At 35.8% G+C, this 27,793-nt stretch overlaps 7 protein-coding genes across 7 annotated transcripts; 4 read left to right on the forward strand and 3 right to left on the reverse strand.

Moving 5' to 3' along the window:
• Positions 1–270: 270 nt before the first annotated feature.
• On the reverse strand, positions 271–12,692 carry BRETT_003004 (uncharacterized protein; the record flags this gene model as incomplete). Its single annotated transcript, XM_041281520.1, has 2 exons — positions 271–5,883; positions 5,907–12,692. The coding sequence occupies 2 exons, from the start codon at positions 12,690–12,692 to the stop codon at positions 271–273; spliced, it is 12,399 nt and encodes a 4,132-aa protein (XP_041139311.1).
• A 1,631-nt stretch (positions 12,693–14,323) lies between these two features.
• Positions 14,324–15,943, reverse strand: BRETT_003005 (uncharacterized protein; the record flags this gene model as incomplete). Its single annotated transcript, XM_041281521.1, has 1 exon — positions 14,324–15,943. The coding sequence occupies one exon, from the start codon at positions 15,941–15,943 to the stop codon at positions 14,324–14,326; it is 1,620 nt and encodes a 539-aa protein (XP_041139312.1).
• A 1,683-nt stretch (positions 15,944–17,626) lies between these two features.
• On the reverse strand, positions 17,627–19,402 carry BRETT_003006 (uncharacterized protein; the record flags this gene model as incomplete). Its single annotated transcript, XM_041281522.1, has 1 exon — positions 17,627–19,402. The coding sequence occupies one exon, from the start codon at positions 19,400–19,402 to the stop codon at positions 17,627–17,629; it is 1,776 nt and encodes a 591-aa protein (XP_041139313.1).
• A 749-nt stretch (positions 19,403–20,151) lies between these two features.
• On the forward strand, positions 20,152–21,930 carry BRETT_003007 (uncharacterized protein; the record flags this gene model as incomplete). The annotated part of the gene is made up of 1 exon (XM_041281523.1): positions 20,152–21,930. One exon carries the CDS (start codon positions 20,152–20,154, stop codon positions 21,928–21,930), a length of 1,779 nt encoding a protein of 592 aa, XP_041139314.1.
• Positions 21,931–22,324: 394 nt separating this feature from the next.
• Positions 22,325–23,293, forward strand: BRETT_003008 (uncharacterized protein; the record flags this gene model as incomplete). Its single annotated transcript, XM_041281524.1, has 1 exon — positions 22,325–23,293. One exon carries the CDS (start codon positions 22,325–22,327, stop codon positions 23,291–23,293), a length of 969 nt encoding a protein of 322 aa, XP_041139315.1.
• A 619-nt stretch (positions 23,294–23,912) lies between these two features.
• Positions 23,913–25,566, forward strand: BRETT_003009 (uncharacterized protein; the record flags this gene model as incomplete). The annotated part of the gene is made up of 2 exons (XM_041281525.1): positions 23,913–25,293; positions 25,355–25,566. The coding sequence occupies 2 exons, from the start codon at positions 23,913–23,915 to the stop codon at positions 25,564–25,566; spliced, it is 1,593 nt and encodes a 530-aa protein (XP_041139316.1).
• A 1,055-nt stretch (positions 25,567–26,621) lies between these two features.
• BRETT_003010 (uncharacterized protein) lies at positions 26,622–27,791 on the forward strand (the record flags this gene model as incomplete). The annotated part of the gene is made up of 1 exon (XM_041281526.1): positions 26,622–27,791. The coding sequence occupies one exon, from the start codon at positions 26,622–26,624 to the stop codon at positions 27,789–27,791; it is 1,170 nt and encodes a 389-aa protein (XP_041139317.1).
• Between the last annotated feature and the right edge of the window lie 2 nt (positions 27,792–27,793).

Below are 27,793 nucleotides of genomic sequence, written 5' to 3' on the forward strand. Positions count from 1 at the left end.
TCTCGCGCTCTCAGATACTCCACTCCAACCTACGATTACAGATTAGATCGTAAGGCCACGCTTTTTATTGTAATTTACAATGCAGAATTTCTGTCGAGTCAGTATTATTTGAAAGCTATACTGTATTGATCTAAAATGTTTGATCACTACTATTTTAAAGAATTAATGACATACTCATCGTTAATCGGCAAAATTCTTGATATAATCATGCTTAAAAAATAGCATTACTTACTATTACTTTAAACAAGAAAAATACAGAATCAAATCAGCTCAGCTTCTTTGATGTAACTGGGCGTCAATAGTTTTCACAATGGATTGACATTTGCCCATAATTTTTGTCAAATTTTGATTCTTCAAAACATCCTCGGAATCTTCTGGTAATGATAACCATTTGATCGGCTCTATCACAGGAAGATTGTTTATGAAGCGAGTCACTGCTTCCAATTCACCGCCTGGACAGAAAAGATTCTCGTCTGTGTTAGGAAGCAATGACTTTTGACCCTTTACAACTTCAGGACAAAATATACTATCACACAAGGTGCAAATGAGTTCAAGATCATTCGGTATGTCAACTTTGCCTCCAAAAACAACCCTTCCAATAAAACGTGAAATATAATTCCAGCGAATCGAGTCCAAGTCATGTTCATCATTCATTAATACCTGGCTTATAAATCTCCACCCAAACTCTAAATCATATTCACTAAAATCATATCTCTTATGAAATTTCAAAACGGCAAACCTTGTGTATTCTTTCAAGGTGGCATAAACCCACGCCAACAAAAAACGAGAAATTATTGAAGTGTGATCTTGTTCAGAGTTTAATAATGATAAAGTTCCATTCTCTCTAAGCAATTCATGAACCAGTATACCCTTAATTCCGGGAGATGTGGTAAAAATGTACTGCTTCGACATTTTGTATATTGCATTTTCCAATTTTGAATCAATGAGCGTTGTCATAAAGACGCGACAACCGTTCGAGTTACTCAAAACGCTTAACAATTTTGGAAGATGTTCAACCAAACCGGCAGAAAATTGAATATTCTCAATTAAAAGCCATTGACCCGTGGCATTACAGTCCTTTAAAAGTCTGGTAACAGTTTCCATACTTTCCCGTGATCCAACTGAGAATGTTTCAACAGATACCCCCTCGCTAGCAGCGAAGGCTTTAACCGTTTTGGAAGTGTCGAAGTTTTCTGAAGATCTCAAAACTAAGAATCTGTTATCTTTAACTGCAGACGAAAATTCTTCTAAGTTAATGACCGGCTTCGTAAAACCCTTATTTTGTAAGTCAAAGTAAGGATTCAATAAGCCAAGCAATTGAACCTGACTAGCTGAATCGATGCATTGTTTCAAGTCAAAATCATTTTCTGAAACTAATTCAGCGGATATGTAGCATATTATTCCAAGTAGAGTACGATCTTGCGGTAGAAGAGAAACGCCAGTTTTTACGTAAAAGGATTTCGCAAATTCGGACTCTAGTGTGTCGACGGGTGCTTTTGTGTACTCTTGAAGAACACATTTCAATATTCTCGTCACATAATTATCTGGAAACACATATATAGGATTCAAATTCTCCAATGCTTTGCATATAAGACTGAAAGTACAATATAGTCCGGCGACCTTATCATATGAAGCACCAGCTGTTACCAAATCATCCATTAGAGTTTCCGATTCAGCTAATTCTTTCTTTATTGTATTTGATTCCTTTTTGATTTCCTCCAATTTTTTGAGCAAAGTTGTATCTTCTAACATATCACTACCAGAGCTATTAAGAACTTCTAAAAGCTCAGTTTCTAGACCAATCAATTTCTGCTTTAAAATTCCATCGGCCCTCATCACTTCAGTTCTTCTTTGTTCCAAATCTGGTCTTTCGAACTGAAGGCACATGTTTAACCCATGACTTCTAAGAGACATTGTAGTAAATGTAAAGTTAACAACACACATTCGGCTTGCAAGAAATGGGGAAATACAGATAGAGGGGTTCCTTGTGTAGAGATAAAGTTGAAAATCCGGGGATAAATCAATCTGATGCCCACATATGGTTACCAATGTTCTTCCGCCATTGGTAAATGTATTGTGAGCAATTACTGTGTTCATAGCAGGATCATATTTGTCTGCATCCGTAATTGCGATTGAGCCACCAAATCGTACACAGTTTTCAACCTGACGAATGTATCCATTATCTAAAAAACTTGATATGATAAGTTCTTTTGGTTTCTGATACGCACACAAAAACTTCATAATAAATCCAGATGGATCAACTATGAGAAAGTAGTTTTTATTAATTTTTGATGTTAAAGTGGCAACATTTTGTTTGAAAAGATTGTCTTTGGGCAAACCCAGACTTTCCCATTTTAAGCTCTCTTTCGGATCGGAAATATTGGTAGTAAAGTTCCAAAGCTTATTAAATGAAACATGTTGTTTACCAAGTTGTCCCTTCCAAATATGAACTAATTTAGATCTGACAGATTCATCATACGCTATAGCAAACGACATGAATGAAGCACTTAAAAGAGCATTCCCAATCAGACATTGGCGATTACTTTCAAACTCCCGAACACTAGATTGCCATCTTACCTGTTCATCAGATAAATCTTGTAACAACTTAGAACTATGATTAACCTTTTTCTGCACTTTAGTCATTTCCAATTTGATCCCTTCTGTGTCACGAATAAGTTGCGTGTACTGCTTTTTTGAACTGTGAATATTAGAGTGCAAATCCTGAAGCATTCCATTTATCGCAATAAGCTTTGTTTTATTTTCAACAGAATTATTTTTGACGGCAGCCATCTGTTGTCTCAAAGGTTCCAATTTATCCAAGATGGCTGAATAGCGAAGTTGTGCCTGAAGCCACATAAATAATGGCCCGCAAGCTTTGCTTGCCCTGTTAACAGTCTCGTAATTATAAATAGGGTTTTTCATGTACTTTTCATCCATGAATGTAGTCAATTCTTTTGAGTATTGCTTTTCACCATTATACTCAATAATTCGTGCAATAAAATCTTCTTTCCGAACAACATTCTGTACATCTCTCCATGTTTTAACATCAAAGCCGAGAAAAGTACACACAGATTCTAAAGTTAACTTAACTGCATCAGGAGGATGATTCATAGATCTCATCTCTGTAAGATGCTCTTTTTTAATATTTTTAACGCCTTTCTGTGCCTCTTCGACTAAAGGTTCAACTTCGGCTAACTGTCGATAAACAGATTCCTGCCTGCTTTTTATTATCTTTGTTTGAGACTGTAATAGTTTTTGTATCTCTAGTGATGCCTCCTCCTTTCTTTCCGCTTCGTTCTGCTCTGAAAGAATTCGATCTAAAGTCTTTTGTGCTTCTGCATCCTTTTTAGAAAGTTCAATTTTCTTAACTTCCAAGTCTTTTTGTAAAATCTTAATTTTTGCCAAACTCTCCTTCAGCCTATCCAACCCTACTTGAATATGCCTATGATATGCCATTGTTTCAGACTCTTTTTTCACAAATATCTTCTTGAAGTTTTCAATAAAGGAGATGAATTGAAGAGGAGAGGAGGGAAGTAACATGCTCTTGGGAACGGCATTAGGAATTGATAAAAATGCCGATATAAGAAAATTCACAACTGCAGTTGAACGGGAAAATTGGGAATCTTTCGCATCTTCCAACTCCTTGTGACAATCGTTATCTATTGGTAAACCAGCCAAATAGTTGCGTGCTATAGTTTTCAAAGATGGCCTTTTCCAATCACCCATCCAGATCAGTACGCATCTATTGAATAAAGCTGGTGAAGTTATTAGATGTGGACCATTTTTCTGATAAGGATCGGAGATGGTAAAAACAACATGAAGATTTTTAGCAACATGTTCGGTAAACCAACCGTACAATTCCTTGGATGAACTTAAATAAAGACCCTCCGCCTGTGAAGATTTAGTTGCTTCTTTTAACAATCTATCTAATTCATCCTTTGTGAATAATCCAGGTATCTCAGCATTTGCAAGCAACGTATTCATACGTTCTAAAAATGAAGACTCTAAAATTGTTGACTCGTCCACAATAAAGCAAACTTTTTCACCTTTAATTCCAGCATGAATTAAAATATCTTTCAACGTGTTGTCAAAATCATTCAATGTATAATTATGTGAAACGTACAAGTTCACCACTTTGATTCCATTCATCCATGCCACAAAATGTGTAATTGTGTTTTTTCCACTGCCGCTTGGTCCGACTAATATTAAATGACCTTGTGAATTACGCAAGACCCTATCGACCTCAAGTATATGATTAATCATTCCGGGATGCAAAATAACAGAAGTCTGAGATTCTTCAACGCTAAATACTTTCAACCTTTCACGAACAAAATCAGCCATTTCTGTTTCGTTAACAGGACCATAGCCGTATGAAAGCCAGTCTGAATATAATATTGGCATGCTGAATGCTTTATAACAATCAACAAGTGGAATATTTTTTGTAACTACTTTTTTTATCATATCCAACACCCAATTTTGATCTTGCTCTGATTCTAATTTATCAGAAAATATTCTTAGCGCTTCATATGTCCAAAGACGGATAAAACCGTTTATTGATAAATCCGACGCCCCTTGAATACTTTGATAGATTCCCCTGACCCATCTAGTTAATTCTCTCGGTGAACAGATATAATGAATCTTTGTCCGAACATTGAACTTTTCACAAAAGTGTTCGTAAACCTCAAGCATGCAATTTGTGATTTCACCAGAGTATCCACTAAGATCGGGAACAAGTTTTAACAAACTTTTATTAAAAGTCAAATAAATTTGTTTTAAGGAAGCCTTGCTTGGATAATCAATCATTAATATTGAACAAACCCGTAAAAACCGTTCACTTAGTGGTGTACGGCCTGCATCAGATGGAGGATTACACGCGCCCACAAACTGAATGTGTGATAAAGTCACCCAAGAAACTTTCGTAGGGCTCCAGAAACCATTGTAGCTCACTAGTTGTCTAAGAAATTCAATCACAGGCTGCGAGCCATAGCTATCCAGCTTAGGCAAATTAATTTCATCACAAAATATCACCACCCACTTATCAGCATTTAGAGGATGTAATGTCAAACCTCCAGAATTTTCGGTATAAACACAGTATTGTTCTAGTATTTGAAGAACAAGCTTTGGGCTAGTCACTTCTGAAAAATTCATGCCCGCAAAATCGAAGTTAGGGGACTGGCGAAGAGTTGACATTAAAAGCATTGTTTTTCCAGCACCCGGAGGTCCAGATAATATTATGCATCTGTGATCTTCAAGCAATGTCGTAAGTAGTAGCTCAAATTGTACTGTGTCAGAAGTAGAAACCACAGTGTCGGGCTTAACAATAGATTGTGGTTCTAGATCAAGGGAATCAGCTTTTGCTACTAATTCAAACCAATCCAATTTTTCGAACGAAATGCTTGCATGCGCCAAATCTAAAACAGTTGAGGAGCTTTTCAGTTCACGAAACTCAGGCAAAGAAAGAAGAAACAAGATCAGCTTAGTCCTTTCTGCCCAAACAGTATCTCCACCAAAAGCCCAAATGGTGATTAACAATATCAACTTTTTTAGCACACAAGAGTAATCATCACTCACAAAAGTCGGATTCTCTTCCAAGAACATCAAAAGCTGACGATATGCCTTCTTGTAAAAAGTAAAAAATGTCTCTATTGAACGTTCTGCGGAGTACGACATAACATGCTTTAGTTCTGAAGATTGATTTAGAATTTTCTTCAATGTATCAATAGGCATGAATTTTGTCAAAGAGGATATAAACAGCTCCTTTATATCATAAGCAGAAACACCACTAGCAGCAAGCTTGAGATCAATATTCTGCTCGTTGTGTGTGTTCTCACTTTGAAACTTCTTAATTTTTGTAAAATAAAATGCATCAGCATCGAACAGCTCCTGTCCAAACCAAACAACGCCACATCGTGTAATTGTTGCCAAAGTAGCATATGACAAATTATCAACTTCAAAATGAATGACAAATTATCTGGAAGAGATAGTCTTTCTCCATTAGGGAGGGTCAACAATTGATTATCATCTAAAACACTATTTAAATTCTCAGCCCAAACTGGATCTATATCTCCATCAAAAACAACGAATATACTTTTGTCTTGCTCTCCTTTCAGATTATCAATATCAGCTCTCAAAATTGATGTCAATATGCCATCTTTCCAATCGCTCGTCGTGTAATCCATTGTACCATAAAGCTCCTCTTTACTTAGCGTCTTAGGATTAATATAGTACACAATGATGCCTTTTTCAAATTCAGCCTTCAAAGCGGAAATAAGACAATTCAACATAGAACTTTTACCGGAGCCGGTTTTCCCTATCATGATGACTCCTCGATGGGATGTCCAAACTTTATATAATTGTAGGCACTTATCAACCCACAGGGTTGATACAGTTAAATGAGCCTCAAAAGCTTTATTCTTGATATTTGAAGCCAAGGAAGCATTCCGCTCCATAATGTCATATGAAAAGCCAAAATTGTCAACACATTTCTTAAATATCTGCTGATCATTAGGTATCAATCTTGGAAGAATTACATTGTACAATCCTTCAGCCACAGCCTTTTGTTCATCCAAATCTCGATCACTTATTTTCAGTTTTCTCTTTATATCTCCCGCCTGTAGCAAGGAATTTTTTAAACAACGTAGACCAAAATCATAATGTTTCTGGCTCGAACATTTTTCCCCAAAAATCTGAAACAGTTTCACCACTTGTGATGACAATTTCTTTGCATTATGGAAACCTTGGGAAAGTAAAATGCATTCGGCAATTAACAACGAGTCGGGTCTGTCGACATTGAATATTCGATATTTGCTTTTAAGATTATCCGGTAATTCCGTTCTTCCAACATAATTTGGATTTCCGGTTATAAATATTCCTGTATTTTTGTTAACCTTTATATTTTGGTTCAATAGAGTAATGGACTTACTTTCAACCCCATTGTGACCTAGAGCTCCCTCGATTTTATCGATTTGGGTGGATAAGGAGGAAAGCATAGCCTCTGGAAGTCTATTAAACTCATCAAAGCAACCCCACCATCCCAATTTTGATAGTCCGATTAAAATACGGCCAACTGAATGTGTTTCAAATGTCTCATCACAACAGAATGTTAAAACAACGCGTCCAAAATTCTGTCCTAAAGCTTTCAATGTTTCTGTTTTTCCTGTGCCAGCGGGCCCTGATAAGGCCGCACCCAAAAACTGATTTAAGGCCTCTGTCACACACAAATAAATGTTATTCGTTAAAGGTGTATGGACTAGCCGTCGTACTAACCCTGTATATTCAAACCCATAGTAGAATTTCGAATTCGCCTGCTCTATTAATAAAGACCTGGAAATTTGAGGTGATTCACTACTGAAATAAAACTTCTGCTGGTTCATCCATTCAGTGGAACGACTTGCATCACTTCTAAGTAGATCCCCGATGATGGATGTCTCGTGAAGAATCTCAATAATCATATTTTCAAGTTTCAATCTGGTCACACGGGAAATATTACCATGCACTGACTGACTAAGTAAATCAAGTATTGAGGAATATTTCACTTGTAGTTTCTCCAATTCTTTATTATTTTCTAGCGCTTCTTTTACCTTCGATGTCCACAATAATTGTAATACTATGAGGGTAACTTGGCCAGGATATTTATTAAGCCATTCAAGTATATTTTGAATTTCAAGATCATTCTCAAATACTTCAACAAAATCTAATAATCCTAGGTGAACTAATTTAAATAACGTGAGTTTTATGACGTCGTCCAATTTTGTAAGCCAATTTCTGGCAAATGATGCATCCTTAAAACTAACGGGAGAGCTGAGTTTAATGGTTTCTCCATAACAGCCCTCTATCTCTGTTATTTTCATCGATGATGCATTGTATTTCAAATTGCAAATGGAAGGAAACATTTTTCCCACATACCGACAGGCAACTAGAATATCTGTTGGATTTCCGACAATCTCTAGTAAGTCATCGTTTCCAACAAAATAAAACCTGGGAAACAGATGGCGCTCTTTTTCTAAATAGCTTATTAGCGATTTTTTAATGGTTTCCAAAGCAACAGCTGCCTTCTCAAGTGTGGGTATAACATTTGGGTTTTTTGCCGCTTGCTCCACGTTACCTGATTCAAGGAATGGAGATAACTTAAAACGGAGGTCTGATGAAACTGCAGCAAATCGTGTAGATTCAGAAGGAATTTGTTTTTTTATTGTTTGGTTAACATTAAAAACCTCAAAAAGATATATCCAACTTGTCTGGGTTTCTGACCATATATCTAATAGTTTCTTTACAACCGACAATCTGCCTTCCAAATGTTCTAGCCGCCTTCCAATTTTTTCTCCAGAGGTTGAAAGTTTCATTGCCCTCAAAGTTTCAAGATCATCGTTCAATCTTGAATAAAGCTTAGTCCACCCTTTTACAATTTTAAATCCTGCTTTATAATCATAAACATCGAATTTAATGTTTTCCCAGGAAGACTCTAACTTTTCGGTCGCTGCAACCAATTTCCTTTCATACTCTGCCCTTTGAATAACTTTTCTAATGAATTTCCTGTTTTTTAGAGGCTGTAGTGATAAAACATTTCCAAGAGTCATTGATGCAGGAGCCGGCTTCATAGTCAATCCCTCAAAGATTTCATCCCAATAATCCTTTGTCATTGCTTCTGATGACAACATCAAGAAAACAGTGTTAGAACGAAGAACTTCAGATATAAGCTTTTGAATCTTCATATGCCAATAGGATGTCCTAAACTTACTTGGTATTGAATTAAGATGTTCCGAAAGTTTTTCCAGTAGGCTCCTTAAAGCTTTTGAAGAAAACTTGCTCCATGGAGTAGAATACAAATCTGTCAGCTGGCCGTAACCATCATCACACATTTCAACAGCCTTTCTCAATTCTACTGTCCCCTTAGAAATTTCTTGCAAGGCAACATCAGATGAAAAATCAACAGACATTAACTCAGAAGCAAGTTTAATGTTTTCGTTAAGTTCTTGAATCACATCAAATTGCTTTCCAAAATCATTCAATTGATGTATTGCTTCCGATGATGATAACTTTTGTATATTATCATATAATAACGGCCAATCTTCTTTCAATTCCCTTAATCCTCCATGAAATGAGTTGAGCACTATGTTTAATTTCGAAAGTACTCTATTTCGCTTCAATTGTAATTGATTGAATATGGAGTCACAAAGAAGACGCAGGGATTGAAAATTATCGGTGAGCTGCTCCAAAAGAATAGATGAACCTGAAATTTGGATGTTGAAAAGCTGAACATAAAGATTTGCCTTACTTATATTTTTCATGGTGATGTTAGATCTTTCCAGTACTTTTCTCGACTTCTGTACCTCCGCCAAAAATTTGATATCCGTAATGTCCATTTTGCGACTTGACGTTTTGATATCATTGAATGATTTCAAAAGTTGAATATTTAACTTCTCTTTCAGTACAGATAAACAATTCAAAAATTCAGGCGATAAATCTTTGATTAACAAATTGAACTTTTCCATCATTTTTGATTGAACACTGTTAAACTCTATCAAAAATGGCCCTATCTGCACTTCAGATTCTCCGGAATCAATCAATGCTTTAATTTTGTACAGATCACCAAAAGCGTCTATCCAATCTTGAAGAGATGAACATTGCAGTATCAATTCATCACCCTCGATATGTTGTAACCCTTGAATTTCTTTCCAGCGATTACAGAATTGCATGGCTCTATTCATCAATGATTTCATATCTCTTATAGAAGATTTATAACATTCAAGAACACTAGGTGTTATATCGCCATAACATAAACTTTTGGAAGAGTGTTTCTTAACGTCAAATTTTGAATGATGGTGTATCGGCATTTGATCAAATACCACAGATATTGCTTCATCCAAAAGTTGTAACAACATCATCAATGAATTCTCTAACGGTGGGGTACATTCAATTTTAAGGCCATCAAAACTCAATCTATGCCTTAATATAGGAATGTTTCGTCGTATAGTAACCAATGACTTCATTTCAATACAATACTGTTGAAGCTGATAAATACACCGGCTCGAAAGTGATTCCTTTATAGTTCTATTAAGCAGCTCAAAAAACATTTTGGTAGAACCAATAGGTACATTGCAAGTAATATTGTCTATTGTCCTTTGAATGTTCGACAAAATTTCCGCAAATGTGCTAACTTCATAGGTACATATAGAAATTTTTGCCATCCATTTCAACAAAGAATGTCGGGCCTTATTCAAGTGTTCATATTCTGCTCTAAGCTCGAGAATATAATTCGCAAATTGTCGTAATGAGTGCAGTGCTTCATTTTCTTTAGTCTGGGTAATGCTGGAAGAATAAAGATCCTCAGCTTTTAAAAAATCTTGCCAAGTAGAATTGATAAGAATAGTAATACATTTTTCAATCGGAGGAATTTTATGAATCATGAGTAATCCAAGGCTTCCTAGTTTGTCAGACGTATCTAATAGATTTGAATAATTGAGAAATGCCTGCTGCAATGAGATAACATATGGATGCAATCTTTTAACAGTATTAGCATACTTGGAAATTATCGAAGGAATATCAAATGTAAGGGCTCTAAGAAATAACATATTTCGAGGAACATTTAGTGAATCTGAGTCAAAATTCACCTGAACTTTTAAATAGTCATTCTCCGATTCTATAAGTAAAGGAGAATGTCTCCAAACAGGATCCGCCAAATCGTTAGTAATAGTAGCACACCAACTTTTAAACAACGAGGAGGCATCAAATTTTGAGTCGATCAACTCCATTTCAGACATAATTTTTTTACCTTCAGGATATTTTTCCCAATGCTTTGATAAAACAATCTCCATATCATTTGACAATTGATCAAGTCCATCTTCCAGTTCAAATGTACTAATAATATTAGCAGAGCCTTCTGGGATGTTTCTTAGGTTTAAAATAGAGCAAAATCTGTCTTGCTTTGTCAATTCATTTTCTAGCGTATAAAATTGGTTTTCCAAATAGTTTGTAAGTTTCTCCCGATAATTCTGAAGGTAATTGCTGACTTTTGGTCTCTCCAATAAAAATGAAAATTCCCAAAAAATATGTAGCATATTCTCTGGACTTGATTCATGTTTCCGAAGTTCAACCTCTAAACATTCTGCAATATCTTTCTCAAGCTTATTAACTTTAGTGTTATATTTTTGGACGCTTTCTAAAAAGGTTTCTTGGCCAGGCGATGATGTATCAAGTAACGCGGGCGTTTCAAAAAGCTCAACGATTGAAGGGATTCTGTCACTTAAACTTCTGCCATCAAAGGTGTCCATACCATCGAGTCTTCTAATAGCCTTGACCAACTCATGATGATTCGAACGGATGTCCTTGATATCACCCAACCGCTTTTGCAATTCACTGGAATCAGAAATACGAATCATCATGAATTTATCAGATCTTTTTCTTAATAACTCTCTTGCCATCAACGTAAAATCTTTTATCTCTATATCCAGGTTCTCACAGATATCAGTAAAATGTTCATAAATGTTCATAAATTTTAAGTAAGGAATGCTCATCAGCTTCACTCTCTTTAAAACATCTGATGTAGTACTAATTATCTCTTTAATAATCGATTGAACTAAAGATGCAGCTCTAGGAATTGGGTATTTAACCACCCTAAGTTTCTGTAGATAATCAAAAATTTTTGTCACAGAGTGGTTTATCTTTTGAAGATCGCTCGAAGAAAGTAATTCCTGTATTGGCAAACTTTTGAGAAGTTGATTATATTTGGATGCAATAGAAAGGGAATCATGAATATTCGAATCCGATAAATACGTGATACCACTATGAAACCTTTTACCCCTTTTTAAAATTTCTAATGTTAATTTAACAGTAGGTTCCTCCAACTGTTGAATTATAGATCGTAGGCTAGATTCTTTTGCTGCCCAGAAGCGAATCTCCATATCAGCACTGCCATTTTCGAGGTCATAAGAGGCTGCAACTGTATCTTGAATATCCTGAATCCAATGGGTAGCCACAGACTGTATTTCATTTAGAAATGATGAGTCTTGAACCAAGCTATCATACCTTGAAAATTCGGGCTTCACATTATTCAAATCAGCGTTGGAAGCAAGCTTTTTAATTTGTGATGGTACACCAATTAATAGATCAGGTGTGTGAACAGTTTGCTGTGCTTGCCGCAAAGACAAAACAAGCTCGTTTATTTTCTTTCTAATTGTAAGTAGTTGTTTATTTGCAATTGCTCTTGAATTCTCTGATTCAGATCTGAATGACTTTTCTTCGTGAAGTCGTGAAATAACGTTAAAGTAAACTGAAACCACATATGAGACAAAATATCTCAACTTATCCAAATTGTTGAGATATCCATCAGCCTCGAGCATAAAATCACTAACAAAAATTTGCTCTTCTAAAGGCCATTCTGCAACAATTTGCCCTTGACCTTTGATAAGTAATGCAAGCCACGAAGTTTTCTGGTTAAATAATGTCTGATCCAAACCTGGGATGACTTCAACCAAATGTCCATTCTCGATGATGGAGCCCTTCAAAATAATAAAGGACGGATTTTCATCTTTCACGAAGGAAGGAATTAAGCTATCATCATAAATCTTAACTTCCTGCTCACTTAACGCCGGAAACAACACTCCTGCCACACGATTCAAAAAGGCGTAGAGCTGGTCCGGATTAACGGTTTTGGCAATTCCACTCTGGGTTTGCAAATTATTTTCTTTATCCATATGTGTGTTAAGTTATCCGTAATAGAGGAATTCAAGCTCCTTAATGTGCTGTCTAAAAGAAGTACGAATCTGACGCCTTACTTCAAAATTTAACTTATTGGTTCACCTTCTCGCGCTTGTTTACATAAATATAGTGAGAATGAATGGAAAAAAGTCGCAATTTGGAGCAAAACGCGCGAAATTTATTTGTCGATAGGGAAGCTCGCAAGTGGCTGAATTAGGAAATATGTTAATTTGATTTATATTTCTAATTCTCAGTGTTGCAAAGAGATGCTTCGCAGATATGGTGTGAAATGTTATTACAAGAAAATATTTAATTGGCAAATTCTAAAAGCTTTATTATTAACTATAAGGGAACGAGAATGATTCTTGTTGATATTTTATTATCATATAACCTAATTAACAAGGAAAAGAATCCCTTGAAAAAGGAAAAAGAACCATTTTCTATCTTTTCTTTTAGCACACTGCTTTAATTGAAACAAAAGTAAGTTTATTTTGGTGTAAATATGCTCGCAATATACATTTATTTAACACTAATTTTAAATATAGAATTATTATTTTTGAGAAGATAGTGTTAGAATATTATTTATAATTCATCTCTTTTTCTATCGTTTTAAACTTATTGTTAGTTATAGATCAAGATGATCAAAATACACAATTTTTTGACAAGCTTATATTTTTTCGTAACCGTATATTCATATACCAACACAAAGCACTCAAGACTTTTGGTCAAAACAATGAAGCTCTCAAACAATGAAGTTCAAGTAAGAAAAGATGGTATTGTTATATTATCTTATTAATACAAGAACTACATATATATAAAGTGAATATATTCCCTTTTGTATATCATTATACATACTCTTTATTACATACTATAATAAACATCGAAATACTATATAAATCTGATAACACTAACTTTAACACATTTTTTTAACCCCTTACTTTGACTAAGCTTAAAGCTTCCTGCAATTCAAAAAATGAAAGTGATACCCGTACAATTCAACGACTACTCAAAGTTTTTGTAATCCTGTTTTAAGAAACTTTTTTTATGGTACCTCTTTCTGGCTAAGCTGGGATTGAATAAATGATAATATATATATATATATATTTTTTTGCAATGCGATTTTATTGTATATTCTATAAAAGTTGAAGTTTACTCCTAATGAACAAAAAATATAACTTTTATCTTCTTTTAAAAATGCCGATAGACCAAAAAAGAATCTTGTCCGTGAACCACAAATTCAGGGCCAAAAAAATTGAACAAAGTAAAAAGTGTTATCATTACGTATCCACACGAAAACTCCACTTAATCATATTTACCTTTTATCAGACACTCTTGTTATTTTATTTAACCTTGATTACAGAATGCTCACTTATTTGAAACGAAGAAAGAAACCACTTCATACTCGCCAACATCAATAGATTAGCAAAGCTATTGGAAAGTTTGTCATCTCAAATTTTTATGCACAACAATTTTTGACACTCCATTTTCCCAAAGTTCTTGCGACTTGTGTTCCGGAAAAAAGAAAATCCTTGCGGCAATCAGAAGAATTTGAACAACCATCTGCAGAAATATTTAATGAACTCAGAATCCTAGTTTTGAATGAATTGACTTTTTACTTATCGATACATCACTCCTTATGAATCACCCGAATTTTTCCTTCGAAGTGACTGCGCGAAACAGGTGAAAGAACTCTATCAAGTTCGTAATTACTGTCAACATCCTCTTCCTCCAACATAAAATCTGTTTTTATGGAAGTATGGAAACGTTCCGGTCCCAAAAACAAAACTATAATTAAATAGCCAAACACACAGCCCATAAAAATGCACATGACTTTACCATAATCATATGCATCATCTCCTGATTCTTTAAGGGGAAAGCGAGAACCAATCTTTGATTCAATTGTGGATGATGCCGATGAAGCTAAATTTCCGAGTTGATAAGCAGTACCTGAAATCATTGTTCTAAGGGAACTTTTTGAAGTGAGCTCGGTAAGATGAATTGGTATAATACCCCAAGCTCCCATCACAGCAAACTGAAGAAGAAATCCACATGGAATGATGTAAGCTTCTGAGTGTTTAAAAAATGTGGGGTAAAGAAACGCTCCTCCACAGATTGCACAAAGTATGACGGCAAGACGACGACCAAGAAATTCTGAAATCTGACCCCAAAAGATGCCACCAAAGCAACCACCAAGATTGACAACAACATTAGTAATTGTTAAAGCATTCCTAGAAAGCTTGGCCTGCTTTTTGAGCATTGTTGGGAACAAATCCTGAGAACCATGAGACATGAAATTTGTACCGGACAGCATCAATATCAAATAAATCAACATTGGCCACTCTGCTCTAAATGTTTCCTTTAATTCGGACCAAAAAGTAATTTCCCTCAAATCTTCTTCATTATCATCTGTGGAAATTCCAAGCTCACGAGCTTTGATGGCTTCTTTGACTCTTTGGTTATGCAATTGTTTAGCCTCATAAAGATCTTTAAAATATTCCAATTCACCAAACGATAACCTCCATATTAACAGAAGAAATGGTGGCCCGGCAGAAAACCAAAATAATGCCTTCCAAGTGAATTGCGTGGTCTCAAATCCTCTATAAAAAGCAGTAGCAAGAACATACCCCAAACTGTAGCCCGGAAGAAAGATTCCACTCAAAAATCCTCTGGAAACTTGAGGTGCATCTTCTAATGATGTTGCTGCGGCTAATCCATAACAACCACCCATTGCAATACCAAATAATGATCTAATTGCAAGAAATTGATTCAACGTCTTGACAAACCCAGTAGCAATTTCAAGGATAGTAAAGAGCAAGTAACAAACACACAATGGCCATTTTCTTCCCCACCTATCACCGCAATAACCAAATATAATAGACCCAACTGACCTGAGCATTAAAACCAATGTAATTCCCCATGTAATGCTTGTAACATCTGTGTTTAAATCCTTGGCAATATCGGAAACACTGATAGAAACACAAAAGAAATCCATAGAATCCACTGTCCAAGCCCAAAACCCATGCCAAAATAAATTCCAGTGATGTAAACTCATTGATGTTATTGCTTTCTTTAGATTAAATGTCTTAATTCCATTTTTCCCTTTACTTGCAGGGATACTTAGTAATGTGGAAAGCCTTGTTGACAAGTAATTGCGACATGATCGCAAAGACACATCAGCCTTTGGTGTCTTTTCAATGTTTTGAATGCTAACAGATGACTTTGTGCAGGTACTTTCCTGCTCAGACATCATATTTGTTTTAAAAAAATACCTCTAAATTCGAATGTAGTTCCAATCCCAGACAACCCTGTCCATTTATTTTCCAGCATTCTAAGCTCACAACTTCCAACAACAGAGGGACACACCTAAAACTGATTTGGGGCTATACATATAATACTTATAGTCTCTTTATAGATTTGCATTCCACAAGACTAGCGAACTAAGATTAAGTAGTTATCGCCAAATATAGCAACAGATGAAATAATTACAAATGGATGTACATAAATCACGGCTGTGCAGACTTGAGTGGGGAAACGGAAGCGGAGTCACGGGGAAGGAGAATCAAAATCCCTGTTATCTTTCTGCTGTCAAACACACCAGAATTTTTTTAAAGCCATGAAACAATTGGTAGTTCATCTGCTGTTTCGACTAATTGGTATATAGCTATTTCGTTTATCTAATGTAAGCGTATATGATATTGATAGAAACATAATCCAAAGAAAACATTATCCTTTAATAAGATGAGCTTTTTCATATTTTCCCCTACTGATAAATTGATCATCACTTGTTTCTGTCAACTATGATTAATTAGGTATCCTCAACTCCATCTCTCCGAGTACATTTTACAGTTGAATCATCTTAATTATTTGAAGTATTTTGAGAAAAAGTCAAAGATCTGCCCCTTTTTTTTTGACTCATTTCACAGATTTAGAAATAATTGCATATTCTGGATTCAACACCAGTAACAAACATCATATGCGAAACTGTGGGGTAAATTTAAAATAATCGATTATAATAATTATAAATTGAAAGTAAATTGTAGCTAAATGCAATTATTGTCCCGGGGTTAAGCATTGATTAAATATATTTCAAAATTGCGAGGATGAGTATTCTCAGATACTTCCGTCAGCCCTCTTTAAGAACAATGCTTGATCAGAAAAGCATTTTTGATTGTGTTACATTTACAAAGAATTCCGTTCATCCAGAAAATATACTTTTTTTTTGTTAATAGATGATAATGTTTTGATTAATTTCTTTTGTTTATATGCGCAGCAGATTGAGGAGTATGTGTGTACCTTTGTCTAGAAATTTTACCTTAATCCCTGAGCTGTTAATCTCCGTACTTTCCTACTACTGAAAGAAAATTAAAAATAAAAGATGTTACATATTGGATTTTCGTAAATGGTGAGGATGGAGGTAAATTTGAGTCAAGTTCTGGTAACATTGATTTGCCGATTAAAATGAAAGGAAATCCTTAGCAGATGAAATATAGCATCGTAATTTATATTCGAAAATGCTATGCAAAGTATTTTTAGTAGAGAATATTGATTGTACTTCACGGTTGAACATTCAAACTTTTCTACAATGTAATATCTATTGGATTGACTTTAAGTGTGCCAATATTACTTTATGAAAATTCCCTGAACTACTTAATTGAGTTTTGATCAGACCAAATAAAAGGAAACGGTACAAAGTGAAGAATAATGATAAAGTATAAGAAATATTAGTTGAAGGAGAAAAAGCACATACCTAAATACCATTAATCCTTATGTGAGGTCTTTTCGATATAAACAAAGCAGGCCAGCTTTGTATAGATACTACTACTGACGAATCTATTTCATATCGTATCTACGTGACCATAAATTTTTTTTTTCTTATAACCTTGTATGCTATTGTTCATTAAGACATTTCTTTGTGTAATAATCATATATCTTAATCATACGCACAAATCCATTCATCAGTTTTACCCAACTTCCTCTCAAAGAACTCGCCATTCATTATAACACGTTTCAAGCTAGGAATTGCTTCCCCGTACGTATTGACATAATTCATATAGAAGTGTGCCAAACATTTAGTTAGGGGTTTGAAGCAACTTTCATTAAACTGACAATCTTCACTGTCTGTATCATCATCAAAATGTGTGATTCCATTACCAGTATGAAAATCCCAGTATGTATCAAGTTGTGGATACTCTAAAAATGACAAATCTAAATCGTTAATCAATCTACGGAAAAGAGTTTTTCCGGCACTTCCAAAAAGAACAGGCGTTATCATATCAGTCATATAACCTTCTAAGCCATCATAATATTGGTGGTGCATCACATAATAGTCAAAAATTGATAGATACGATTTACAATGATCGCATTTGCAGCCATTCCACAATAAATCTGACATCACCTGCTCATAGCATGCAGCATTTTCCAAGAAATGAGGCATTACAAGAGTTTCCAAATTCGCTACCTTCTGAATTGTGTCCTCAAAAAGCCGTTTTCTTTTCAAAAAATTGCCCTGAATGCCATTACCTTTCACACTGTTACCAATATTGAAATCGCCTGGTACATCATAGCTAATCGAAAGAAATCTCAAGCTTAATCTGCTAGGGCTCTTGATTAGGAATTCGGATAGATAGTAGTCGAATTTCTCTGAATAATTGTGATCACGATGAACGGTAAGCTGTTTCACTGCCAATTTTCTCAAACGCAAACCTCCAGTCTCCGACAATTCCTTAATAAGGTCTGCCAAACAATTACAAGCCATATGGTCACACCCGATAACTATCTCCAGATTCTTAAATGATGATGGATTAAGGACTCTTAGAAAATCGAGAACCAAGTTTTGATTGCCAATATCATTATCATTGAAACCATGATAATATATGATTTTTGCTGACTTCAATGAAAGCATTTCCTTGGGGTTCCATATTTTAAGGAAATGGTTCAAGAATATAGATTGTGTACGGTAATCATTGAACTGTAGCAACTGTAAATTTTTTACAGCCTTGGAAAATGCATCATCAGAAATACTTATTTCATTATTGGAACTAACCATGGGATTCACAACCAGATGCGTAATTTGAGTATCAACAATATGTGTTAAGTATTGAAAATCAGCAATATCCAGTCTTTTCAACTTCGGTAAGTTTGAAATATCTTTCAACGATAATGTAACCTCTGTATATGGCTTTTCACCAATAGAAAATATTTGCTCTAAATTCGTGCAATTTCTTTTAATAAAATCCAGAAGGTTCTTGTTCATAGAAAACCGCGGAGGTTCCTTTCTTTCCTCTAGAAACTCTTCTTCTTCTTCCTCGTTGTCTTTTTCTCCTGGTAAACCTTCCGCAAATGTGTCTATCACTGTTGTTGGATTTATCATTACTCGTTTGACATAGCCACATAGTTCTTTGTTAAGGCTTAAGGACTGCAAAAGAACATCCTGTCTCATCTTAATCATTTCCAAATTAGACTTGGACGTCACTAGGGGATTTTTCATTCCACCCACAACAGTCCACAATCCATCCTGAAAGTTCTTGGAAGAATTTAGAATGCTCCTTTCTGTGAATAAAATATTTGCGTAAAGTGATTTTTGCACCAATTTGTAGAGCTTGTAGTTCGTTTCCGCAACGTTCACCTTGGTTTGTTGAGGTAGCAGTTGAATAATCCTGAGAAGTATCTTATCAGGTAGGTTAAATATTTTAGTTTCAGATGTCATATTCACAATATTTATATCTAAAACGTGCTAATGGTGAGTATTTGTAATTATTTTGCAGCTTGGTTTAAATACCATGCATCGAAATCGGATATATTCAGAACTTCCTGAAGATAGGGGTGACAGACCTTGTTATCATTTAACAGCACAAAAACACAAACAGTATATTCATAATTAGAGCATAGTGGAATGTCCAATGTTCCCAGTCTTTAAATTCACACTCATATACCTCTTTCCTTTTATATATAAAGATGAAAATTTGAGTGGGTCAACAGATCAAGTCACGAAGCTAAATTGTTGGGAACCCAAAAGCGCGGCTGAATTGAAGGGAACGACTATGCAGACGAAAATGAAAGGAAAGATCTTTTCGATTTGCTTTCTCTCAATTATTTTTCGATGCTTCTTTCTCTCCCACTATTTGGGTGAGGAAATTTTTGCGATGAGTTTTCCCCCAGATATAAACGAATTATCTATCGACGCGTCTAATTAATTTTAAATCAACATACAATATGAAGACAAAATACTAGTCGAGGTTCTTCGCAATTGTTTTTTTTTTTGGCACAATCCTTGTTTTCTACGAACATAAGCAACACCCCCTGTAACCCAAACGATTGGACGAAAACCTTCTCAGCTATACCTAAATTTTTTGTGATAATACTTACTCAAACATAAAGACCTTTGTTCCAGAAGATTTTATCTTTCAATATCAGCTATATTTACAGCGGAACTTCAAATTGTTGTCCACAAAAGCCATGAGGCTATCGCAACCAATATTGACACAAGGGCCCGAGGAGCTGCCAAACAAATATATATGTGAAAATACGGCACTCCTTAGTTCACCTCACACGAATAATAACTCTGCCATTGATCGGGGAACAAGTCTTCCTAATTCATTTTCTATTTTAGCAAAAAGTATCTCCAGCCTTTCACAACTTTTTTCATTGTACCAAAGTCAAAAAATTCATAGAAGAGACATATTATATTCGGTTTTTCAAAATACTGGAGATACCACTCCAATAAGCCAAAAACCAAAAATATCCAAGTCCGAAAAAAAAGATAGAACACACTTTGATCATATAGTACTTGAAGCTATATATGCAATGAATACAGACAAAGAATTGACCCGACCAAAGTTAATTGATACCGGATCATCTGGATCATACTTTATATACGATCGCCATGGTCTGAATATTGGGGTTTTCAAGCCACGGGACGAGGAACCGTACGGGTCACTTTCACCTAAAATGACAAAGTGGGTGCATAGAAACCTTTTTCCATGTCTTTTCGGCAGATCTTGTTTAATTCCAAATATAGGCTATATTGCAGAAAGTGCAACTTCTCTTCTTGATAGACTTTTGGAGCTTAATCTGGTTCCTTACACGGATATAGTAGAGTTTCAATCAGAAAGTTTTTTCTCTCCTATTTCAGAGAGAATAAGGAATGCTTTCTCTGGAAATATTTGCTGTCCACGAAAAATAGGTTCATTCCAGTTATTCCTTCAAGGTTTCGTTGGAGCAGATACATTTTTTAAAAAATATCCATTACCTGGATATCAATGTTCAAATATCATGAAAATATCATCAGGCCATAAAATCTGGTCAGACGAACATGTTTTTAAAAAATTTAAGGTGCAGGTTGAAAAACTAATTATCTTAGACTTCATAATTAGGAATACTGACAGGGGTCTTGACAACTGGATGCTTAAGTTGGAGAGTAATAATAGCGAGGAGCCGGAAATTATTGCTAAAGCAATAGATAACGGACTTTCATTCCCATGGAAACATCCAAACGAGTGGAGGTCATTTCCGTATGGTTGGCTTTATCTTCCATTACAATTTCTTGGCATGCCATTTTCGGAAGAAACAAGGAACCATTTTTTACAATTTCTTACATCTGTTACCTGGTGGAAAAACGCCATAGATTCCTTGCATGAAATATTTGCGAGAGATCCCGATTTCACAGAGAGCCTGTTTGAAAAGCAGATGCAGGTTCTTAAAGGGCAGGCATGGAATGTAGTTCAAACGTTAAAAAATAGTCAAGAAGGGCCACTAGACCTTGTACGTAAGCCCCAAATAATTGTGATAGACGAAAAAATAACTGTACCAAATAGTTGCTACACAAACATTATATCCTGCCAAGGGATGGATAATGAAGAGAGAGCATGCTCTTTCTCTGAATATTTCAATGAAAACCAATGCCCTATTCAAAGTTCGAATAGCGCTCCAATTTCACCCAACATGAAAATTACTGATGATAATACAGCGTTGGATCGTCTTCAAAGTGACTGGGTTCAATTTCTAAATGGTGGTACTAATGATATGAATTACGAGCACTTAAGTGCAGAATTATCAAAACATATAACTGCAAGAAATCCATATGTAATCTCGAAAGCGAAATTTGCGCATAGTACGGGAAACTTAATCGGCCGATTACCGGATGAGCTGCGGGAGACCACATTCGTAAAAAAGCAGACGTTCATAATGGAAAGGATTCAAGCAATAGATAGCTCAGCGTTTTTCACCTGTTGTTGAAAAATAAAATAATGAAATGATCAGAGACGAACAAAAATTGGATCCCCCTGGAAGTGGGACTCAAATCTGTTACGTTCGCTATTGCTAATTGAGGAAAGCTTTATTATCTATCGGATTTGAAAATTTCTTTTTCGTGGGAGGAGCTTCCGAATTTGAAAATTTGTTATCAAAAGTTTTTTTTCTTTTAAGTGAGTCGAGAACATAATTAGATTTGAAGATCGATCGCTCAAGAAAAAATAAAAAGATTTCCGTTCCTCTCGAAACGATCTGTCTGTCTATTCAGTTCATTTACAAAAGTACTATGACATAGTAAAAGCAAAACACCGACTTAAAAGGTGATGAGAGTTTGTAGAATAATAACTACTTTGAAGTTGAATTTTGCTTGTACTTCCAAATGACAGCCATTGAGATATCACATTTACCTCCCAAAGCAAACAAAATTTTGTCAATTCAGTCACATGTTGTTCATGGTTATGTGGGAAACAAGGCAGCTACGTTCCCATTACAGACTTTGAACTGGGATGTTGATGTATTAAACTCTGTTAATTTTTCAAACCATACGGGCTATGGTGCTGTTGAAGGTGAATGTTTTTCGGGCAAAGACATTCAGGATGTTTTTTCGGGTCTCAGGTCGATAAACATGAATTATGATGCTATGCTAACGGGCTATATACATGGCGCAAATACATTGGATATTGTTGGGAGAGAATGCATGGAGATTAAGAGGAGGAATGAACAGGCTTTATGGCTCTTGGATCCAGTTATGGGAGATGAAGGTCAGCTTTACGTAAATAAGAATGTCATCCCCATATACAGAAAGATCCTAAGGTCAGGCTTGGTAGATATAATCACACCTAATCAATTTGAGCTGGAAGTATTATTAGGACACAAGATTCACGATTTGCAATCTTTAAGACAAGCGGTGAAGCATCTTCACGATGTTTTCGACATCAAGTATGTTGTGATATCATCCCTTAGTTTAAGTGGAGAGCAGTTAGGCCTTAAAGGAAACAGGAGCAATAAACTATATTGTTGCGTTTCGGCGTGTCACCTACAGAAACTTGTATTTTTTGAGATTGATAAGTATGACTCATATTTCACTGGAGTTGGTGACCTCTTTTCAGCCTTGCTTCTAGATCGTGTTTTCAGGAGTCATGACATCTTACAATCTACAAATGAAGTTCTCACTATTATGTCTAAAGTTTTATATGTGACACGAGAGCTTTGTATAAAACATCTAGGAAAAGACGTGAAGGCCAAAATCGGTGACTTTAATAGCATGAAAGAGTGTGAACTTCGTATCGTTGAATGCATAGCTTTATATGGGCAGCGGGACTGCGATTATGAACCATTTGAACTATGATTTTGCTCCCTATCTTTTGGGACATCTCATATAACTTGTCTTTTTTTTTCACCATTTAATGCATTTTCCTTTATAGAATCTAATATAAGTTTCAGGGACGGAAACATACTTGTTTTATATTCAATTACATGCACATTATTTTTTGGGCTTCTTCAAGTTTTCCGAGACAAATAAACCTGTAAAGGTTGGACCAAATTAGGACTAAGCCAAAAAAAGCATGTATGATGAACCAAAAAGACTTCGCCGGATCACGTGATATTCAGTGCCGGAGTTTTTTGAAAATAAATTTCATCGGTTGACTAAGTGAGGTCACGTGTTTTGAAAAAGATATCTGAAAAATGTGGAGAAATCTGTAAACCACAATGAAACCAAAAGTTTTATTCATAATGAAGATGCAATGAATCAACATGATGAATTGTGAAAATTTCAACCAGGAACAAGTTTGTTCAAAAAAATGGCGAAAAAGTGATATAAATAACACATTTTGGTTTTTTTTACGATTATTCTGTTTTGCTTAGAAGAATTGTGATGCTGCTTCCATCTTCACAAGCTGAACTTTCGGTAACTCAATATTTGTTGAATAGGATAGTCAACATAACAAAGGTAGAATCAGATAAAAATGTTAACGCCACACGGAGGAGTTTTACAGGATCTTATTCAAAGGGATGCTTCTAAAAAGGACGAACTCTTGAAAGAAGCGGAACAACTAAGAAGTATTGTCCTTAATGCAAGACAAACATGCGATCTTGAACTTATCTTGAATGGTGGCTTTTCGCCATTAACGGGTTTTTTAAATCAAAATGATTACAACTCAGTTGTGCATGATCTCAGACTTTCCGATGGAACATTATGGCCTATGCCAATCAACTTAGATGTGTCTGAGAAGGTCGCTTCTCCTTTGAAACCAAAGGACAGAATCGTTCTTAGAGATCCAAGAGATGACGAGCCATTGGCAATCATTACTATTCAGGATATCTACAAACCTGACAAGGATGTAGAGGCCAAGGAAGTTTTTAGAGGTGACCCAGATCATCCGGCCGTTAGATATCTATACGATGTTGCCGGTGAATACTACATTGGTGGTAGTCTCGAGGCCATAAACCTCCCAAGACATTATGATTATTCGGAATTGAGAGAGACACCAGCTCAGCTTCGTTCTGAATTTGCTTCGAGACACTGGACGCGTGTTGTTGCATTTCAGACAAGAAACCCAATGCATAGGGCCCACAGGGAATTAACAGTTCGTGCGGCTCACGACAAACTTGCAAATGTGTTGATTCATCCGGTTGTCGGTCTCACGAAACCTGGAGACATTGATTATCACACTCGGGTTAAGGTCTATAGGGAAATTATTAAGAAATACCCAACTGGTATGGCCAAACTGGCTCTTTTACCATTAGCAATGCGTATGGGAGGAGACAGAGAGGCTGTCTGGCATGCAATTATCAGAAAGAATTATGGTGCAACTCACTTTATTGTGGGAAGAGATCACGCTGGTCCTGGTAAGAATAGAAATGGCGTTCCATTTTATGGTCCATATGATGCCCAAACTCTAGTTAAGAAGTACGCAAAAGAATTGCAAATTCAGGTGGTTCCTTTCCGCATGATGTCATATCTCCCTGAAGAGGATAAATATGCACCAGCAGATACAATCCCAGAGGGAACCAAAACGCTCAACATTTCTGGAACTGAGCTCAGACGGAGACTTAAAACTGGTGCTAAAATTCCCGAGTGGTTTTCTTATCCAGAGGTCGTCGAAATTCTTAGAACCTCATACCCACCACGTCCAAAGCAAGGGTTTGCGCTCTATCTAGCTGGCCTTCCTTACTCCGGAGTCTCTGCTTTAGGTAATGCTCTCCAAGCTACATTCAATCAATTTAAAGGAGGCAGACATATTACGTTGCTTGATGGCAGTGGCATTCCATCAGAAGCATATCCAGAAGTTATATCACAACTTATAAGATCTGGAGCAGGTGTTATTGTCGCGGACTCTAAGAACAGTGATGGCGCGATTTACTCTCAAGAGTCAATTTCAAAATTGAGAACCACGGTTTCMAAAAGCTGGATCTTTCATTTTGGTTTCGGTTGAAACTCCTCTTGAACAAAGGTTGAAACATGATAGATTTGGCTTTTACAACAAACATCCGGAGGCTAAGGAGGTGAAGACCATCAATGATGCAGATATTGTTGCTGACCTTTCAAATGATGGAATCTATGTGTCCATTAGTAAGATTATTCTTTATCTTGAGGAAGCTGGATTCTATAAATTTTAGTTTGTAGAATGATTACAGAGTTGTTTAATATATAAAATAACCTTAATAATAACAGAAACATCACCCACTTTATAGTTGTAAGCTGTTTTCCATTAGTATTTTTTTGTCCACTTTCATTGGTTGGTACAAACTGAAATGTGTTAAAAAATACCAGTGGCTTCATATTTAAACAAAAAAAACATGTCTTTAAAGTCTAACGATAAGGGACGGTTAGATAAATGTAGCAAAATGACATTTAATATTAATTATGCAAAGGTAGTTACTAATTGAAGAAGACCTATAGTATTTGAGTAAAAAAACGACCTGCGTCGATAGGACGATAGACCATTATTTTGTTGCTTCCGGATATTGGAGGAACCCTATATTAATTAATTTAAAGGCGGGAATATTTCGAAAAGTCGACCGACGTGAAGAAAAAAAAATTTTTAAGCACATTATAATGCTTACTTTAACGTTAGGAAACATTCATTTCTTCTTTACGCTTCAACGAATGCAGAAGAGTTCAAACTTTACCAAAGGTTATCTTTTTCGCATACTCGAGCAGTGCTAGTTCAGTTAAAGAAGCATATAAATCTATCCGCAGCGAGGAATTTCTGTCAAGCGAGCGAGCACCAGGTGAAAAAAATTTACGTTTGGTGCGAAAACTAGAAATTCACGCTCTAGAGTTATATTTACAGTTTACTTCAAAGAGCGAGTGCGTTATAAGAATTCAAGGAGTGGCAGCTATATAAAGTTATATACAAGACTCCACGGTGTTGAATACATCCTGCTGCTTAAAAGTACACACGTGTATTATCTGCTAGTCTCAGAAGGGTAGAGTCTCCTTTTGCAATTATTGTCAGGCGTTCCAATTTTTTGTTAGAAGGATTGTTTGGATAATTATTAAAGATTCATCTTAGAAATAAAGATAGAGAAAAGCCTAACTAAGAATGTCAACAGCTCCAAGATATTATTATATCAATGGTAAGATTTCAACCTGCCGAAGATGCAAGAGAAAGAGAACATTGGATGAACCACCCGAACATCTTAAGTTTAAAACTTGCTATAGGTGCAGAATGATCGAGAGGGATCAAAAAAAGGGACACCAAGGTAGGAGAAACCACTCAGCTCATAGCATCAGAAAGCCTCCACATCATACTCATTCGGTTAAGGTAGAAGCAATTGCACAGCAGATAAACTCGTCTAAGCCTACCATATATTTGCCGCAAATGATTACAAACACGTCATTGGGTATGATGAGCCATGCCGTGAATATGAATCAAAAAATCGAATTACAACATAATGCGAATGTTCCAATTACCGATATGGGACCAACAAGATCAGATGTATTTATTGATATGACGCATACCAACATAAGCAATTCCAACGGTTCCATTCCTGCCAAGGATGAGAACTTTATATTATACAATCCCCAATTTAAGGAAGCTAGAGAGACTAATTCAAAAAATCTTGGCTTAAATACGACGAGTGCATCCACAGGGTACCCACAATCAATTTCCACTTCGTATCCTATGCAATTATTAGATGATACAGGAAAGAGCGAACAGTTATTGATGTCACCGGAACAGGAAGAAGCGATGCTGAACAGCTTTTTATTTCAATTAAGAGAAGATCAACAACAATCCAAATCTTTGCGGTCTGTTTACACAATTCCTGCTGTTAATCAATGTATGAATTGCCTTGAAAATCTCGAACAGAACAAATTGGGAATACAAATTTGTGAGGCATGCCAACATCAGAAATCAGTTATTCATGCGTTCAGTTACTATCTTACAATATTGAGACGAAACAAGAAAGATGAGCTATGTAAAGTAACACTCATATCCCAAATTCCTTTGAATGAGTTGCTCGCCTTAAGCGGTGAGAAAACAGGCAAGGATGTTGCAACCTGCTTATACGAAAAATTCATTTTTCCGATTAATGAAGCCACTGGCGCTGAATTTGTCGTTCTAGATCAGAAAGGAGACCAAGGGAAAAAGTCCGAGTCAAAAGTGATCAGTCTTATTCTAAAATGCACAAACGATCCAGGATGTTCCAAAGACGTGAGTAATGATAATATTGATCCGGAGGCTCTTTTAATGGATAGTACCAATTCTCAATCTGATAAATATTACGTTACGTCTACTAAAAAGCAGAAAAGAGGATGCAATTCTCTTATAACTATTTCATACGATCTCAGAACTGGTGATCTAGCAATGTCCTTTTCCCACAAAGCCCATCAATGATA

Source organism: Brettanomyces bruxellensis, chromosome 9 (genome assembly GCF_011074885.1).
Source record: "Brettanomyces bruxellensis chromosome 9, complete sequence".
Taxonomy (NCBI): domain Eukaryota; kingdom Fungi; phylum Ascomycota; class Pichiomycetes; order Pichiales; family Pichiaceae; genus Brettanomyces; species Brettanomyces bruxellensis.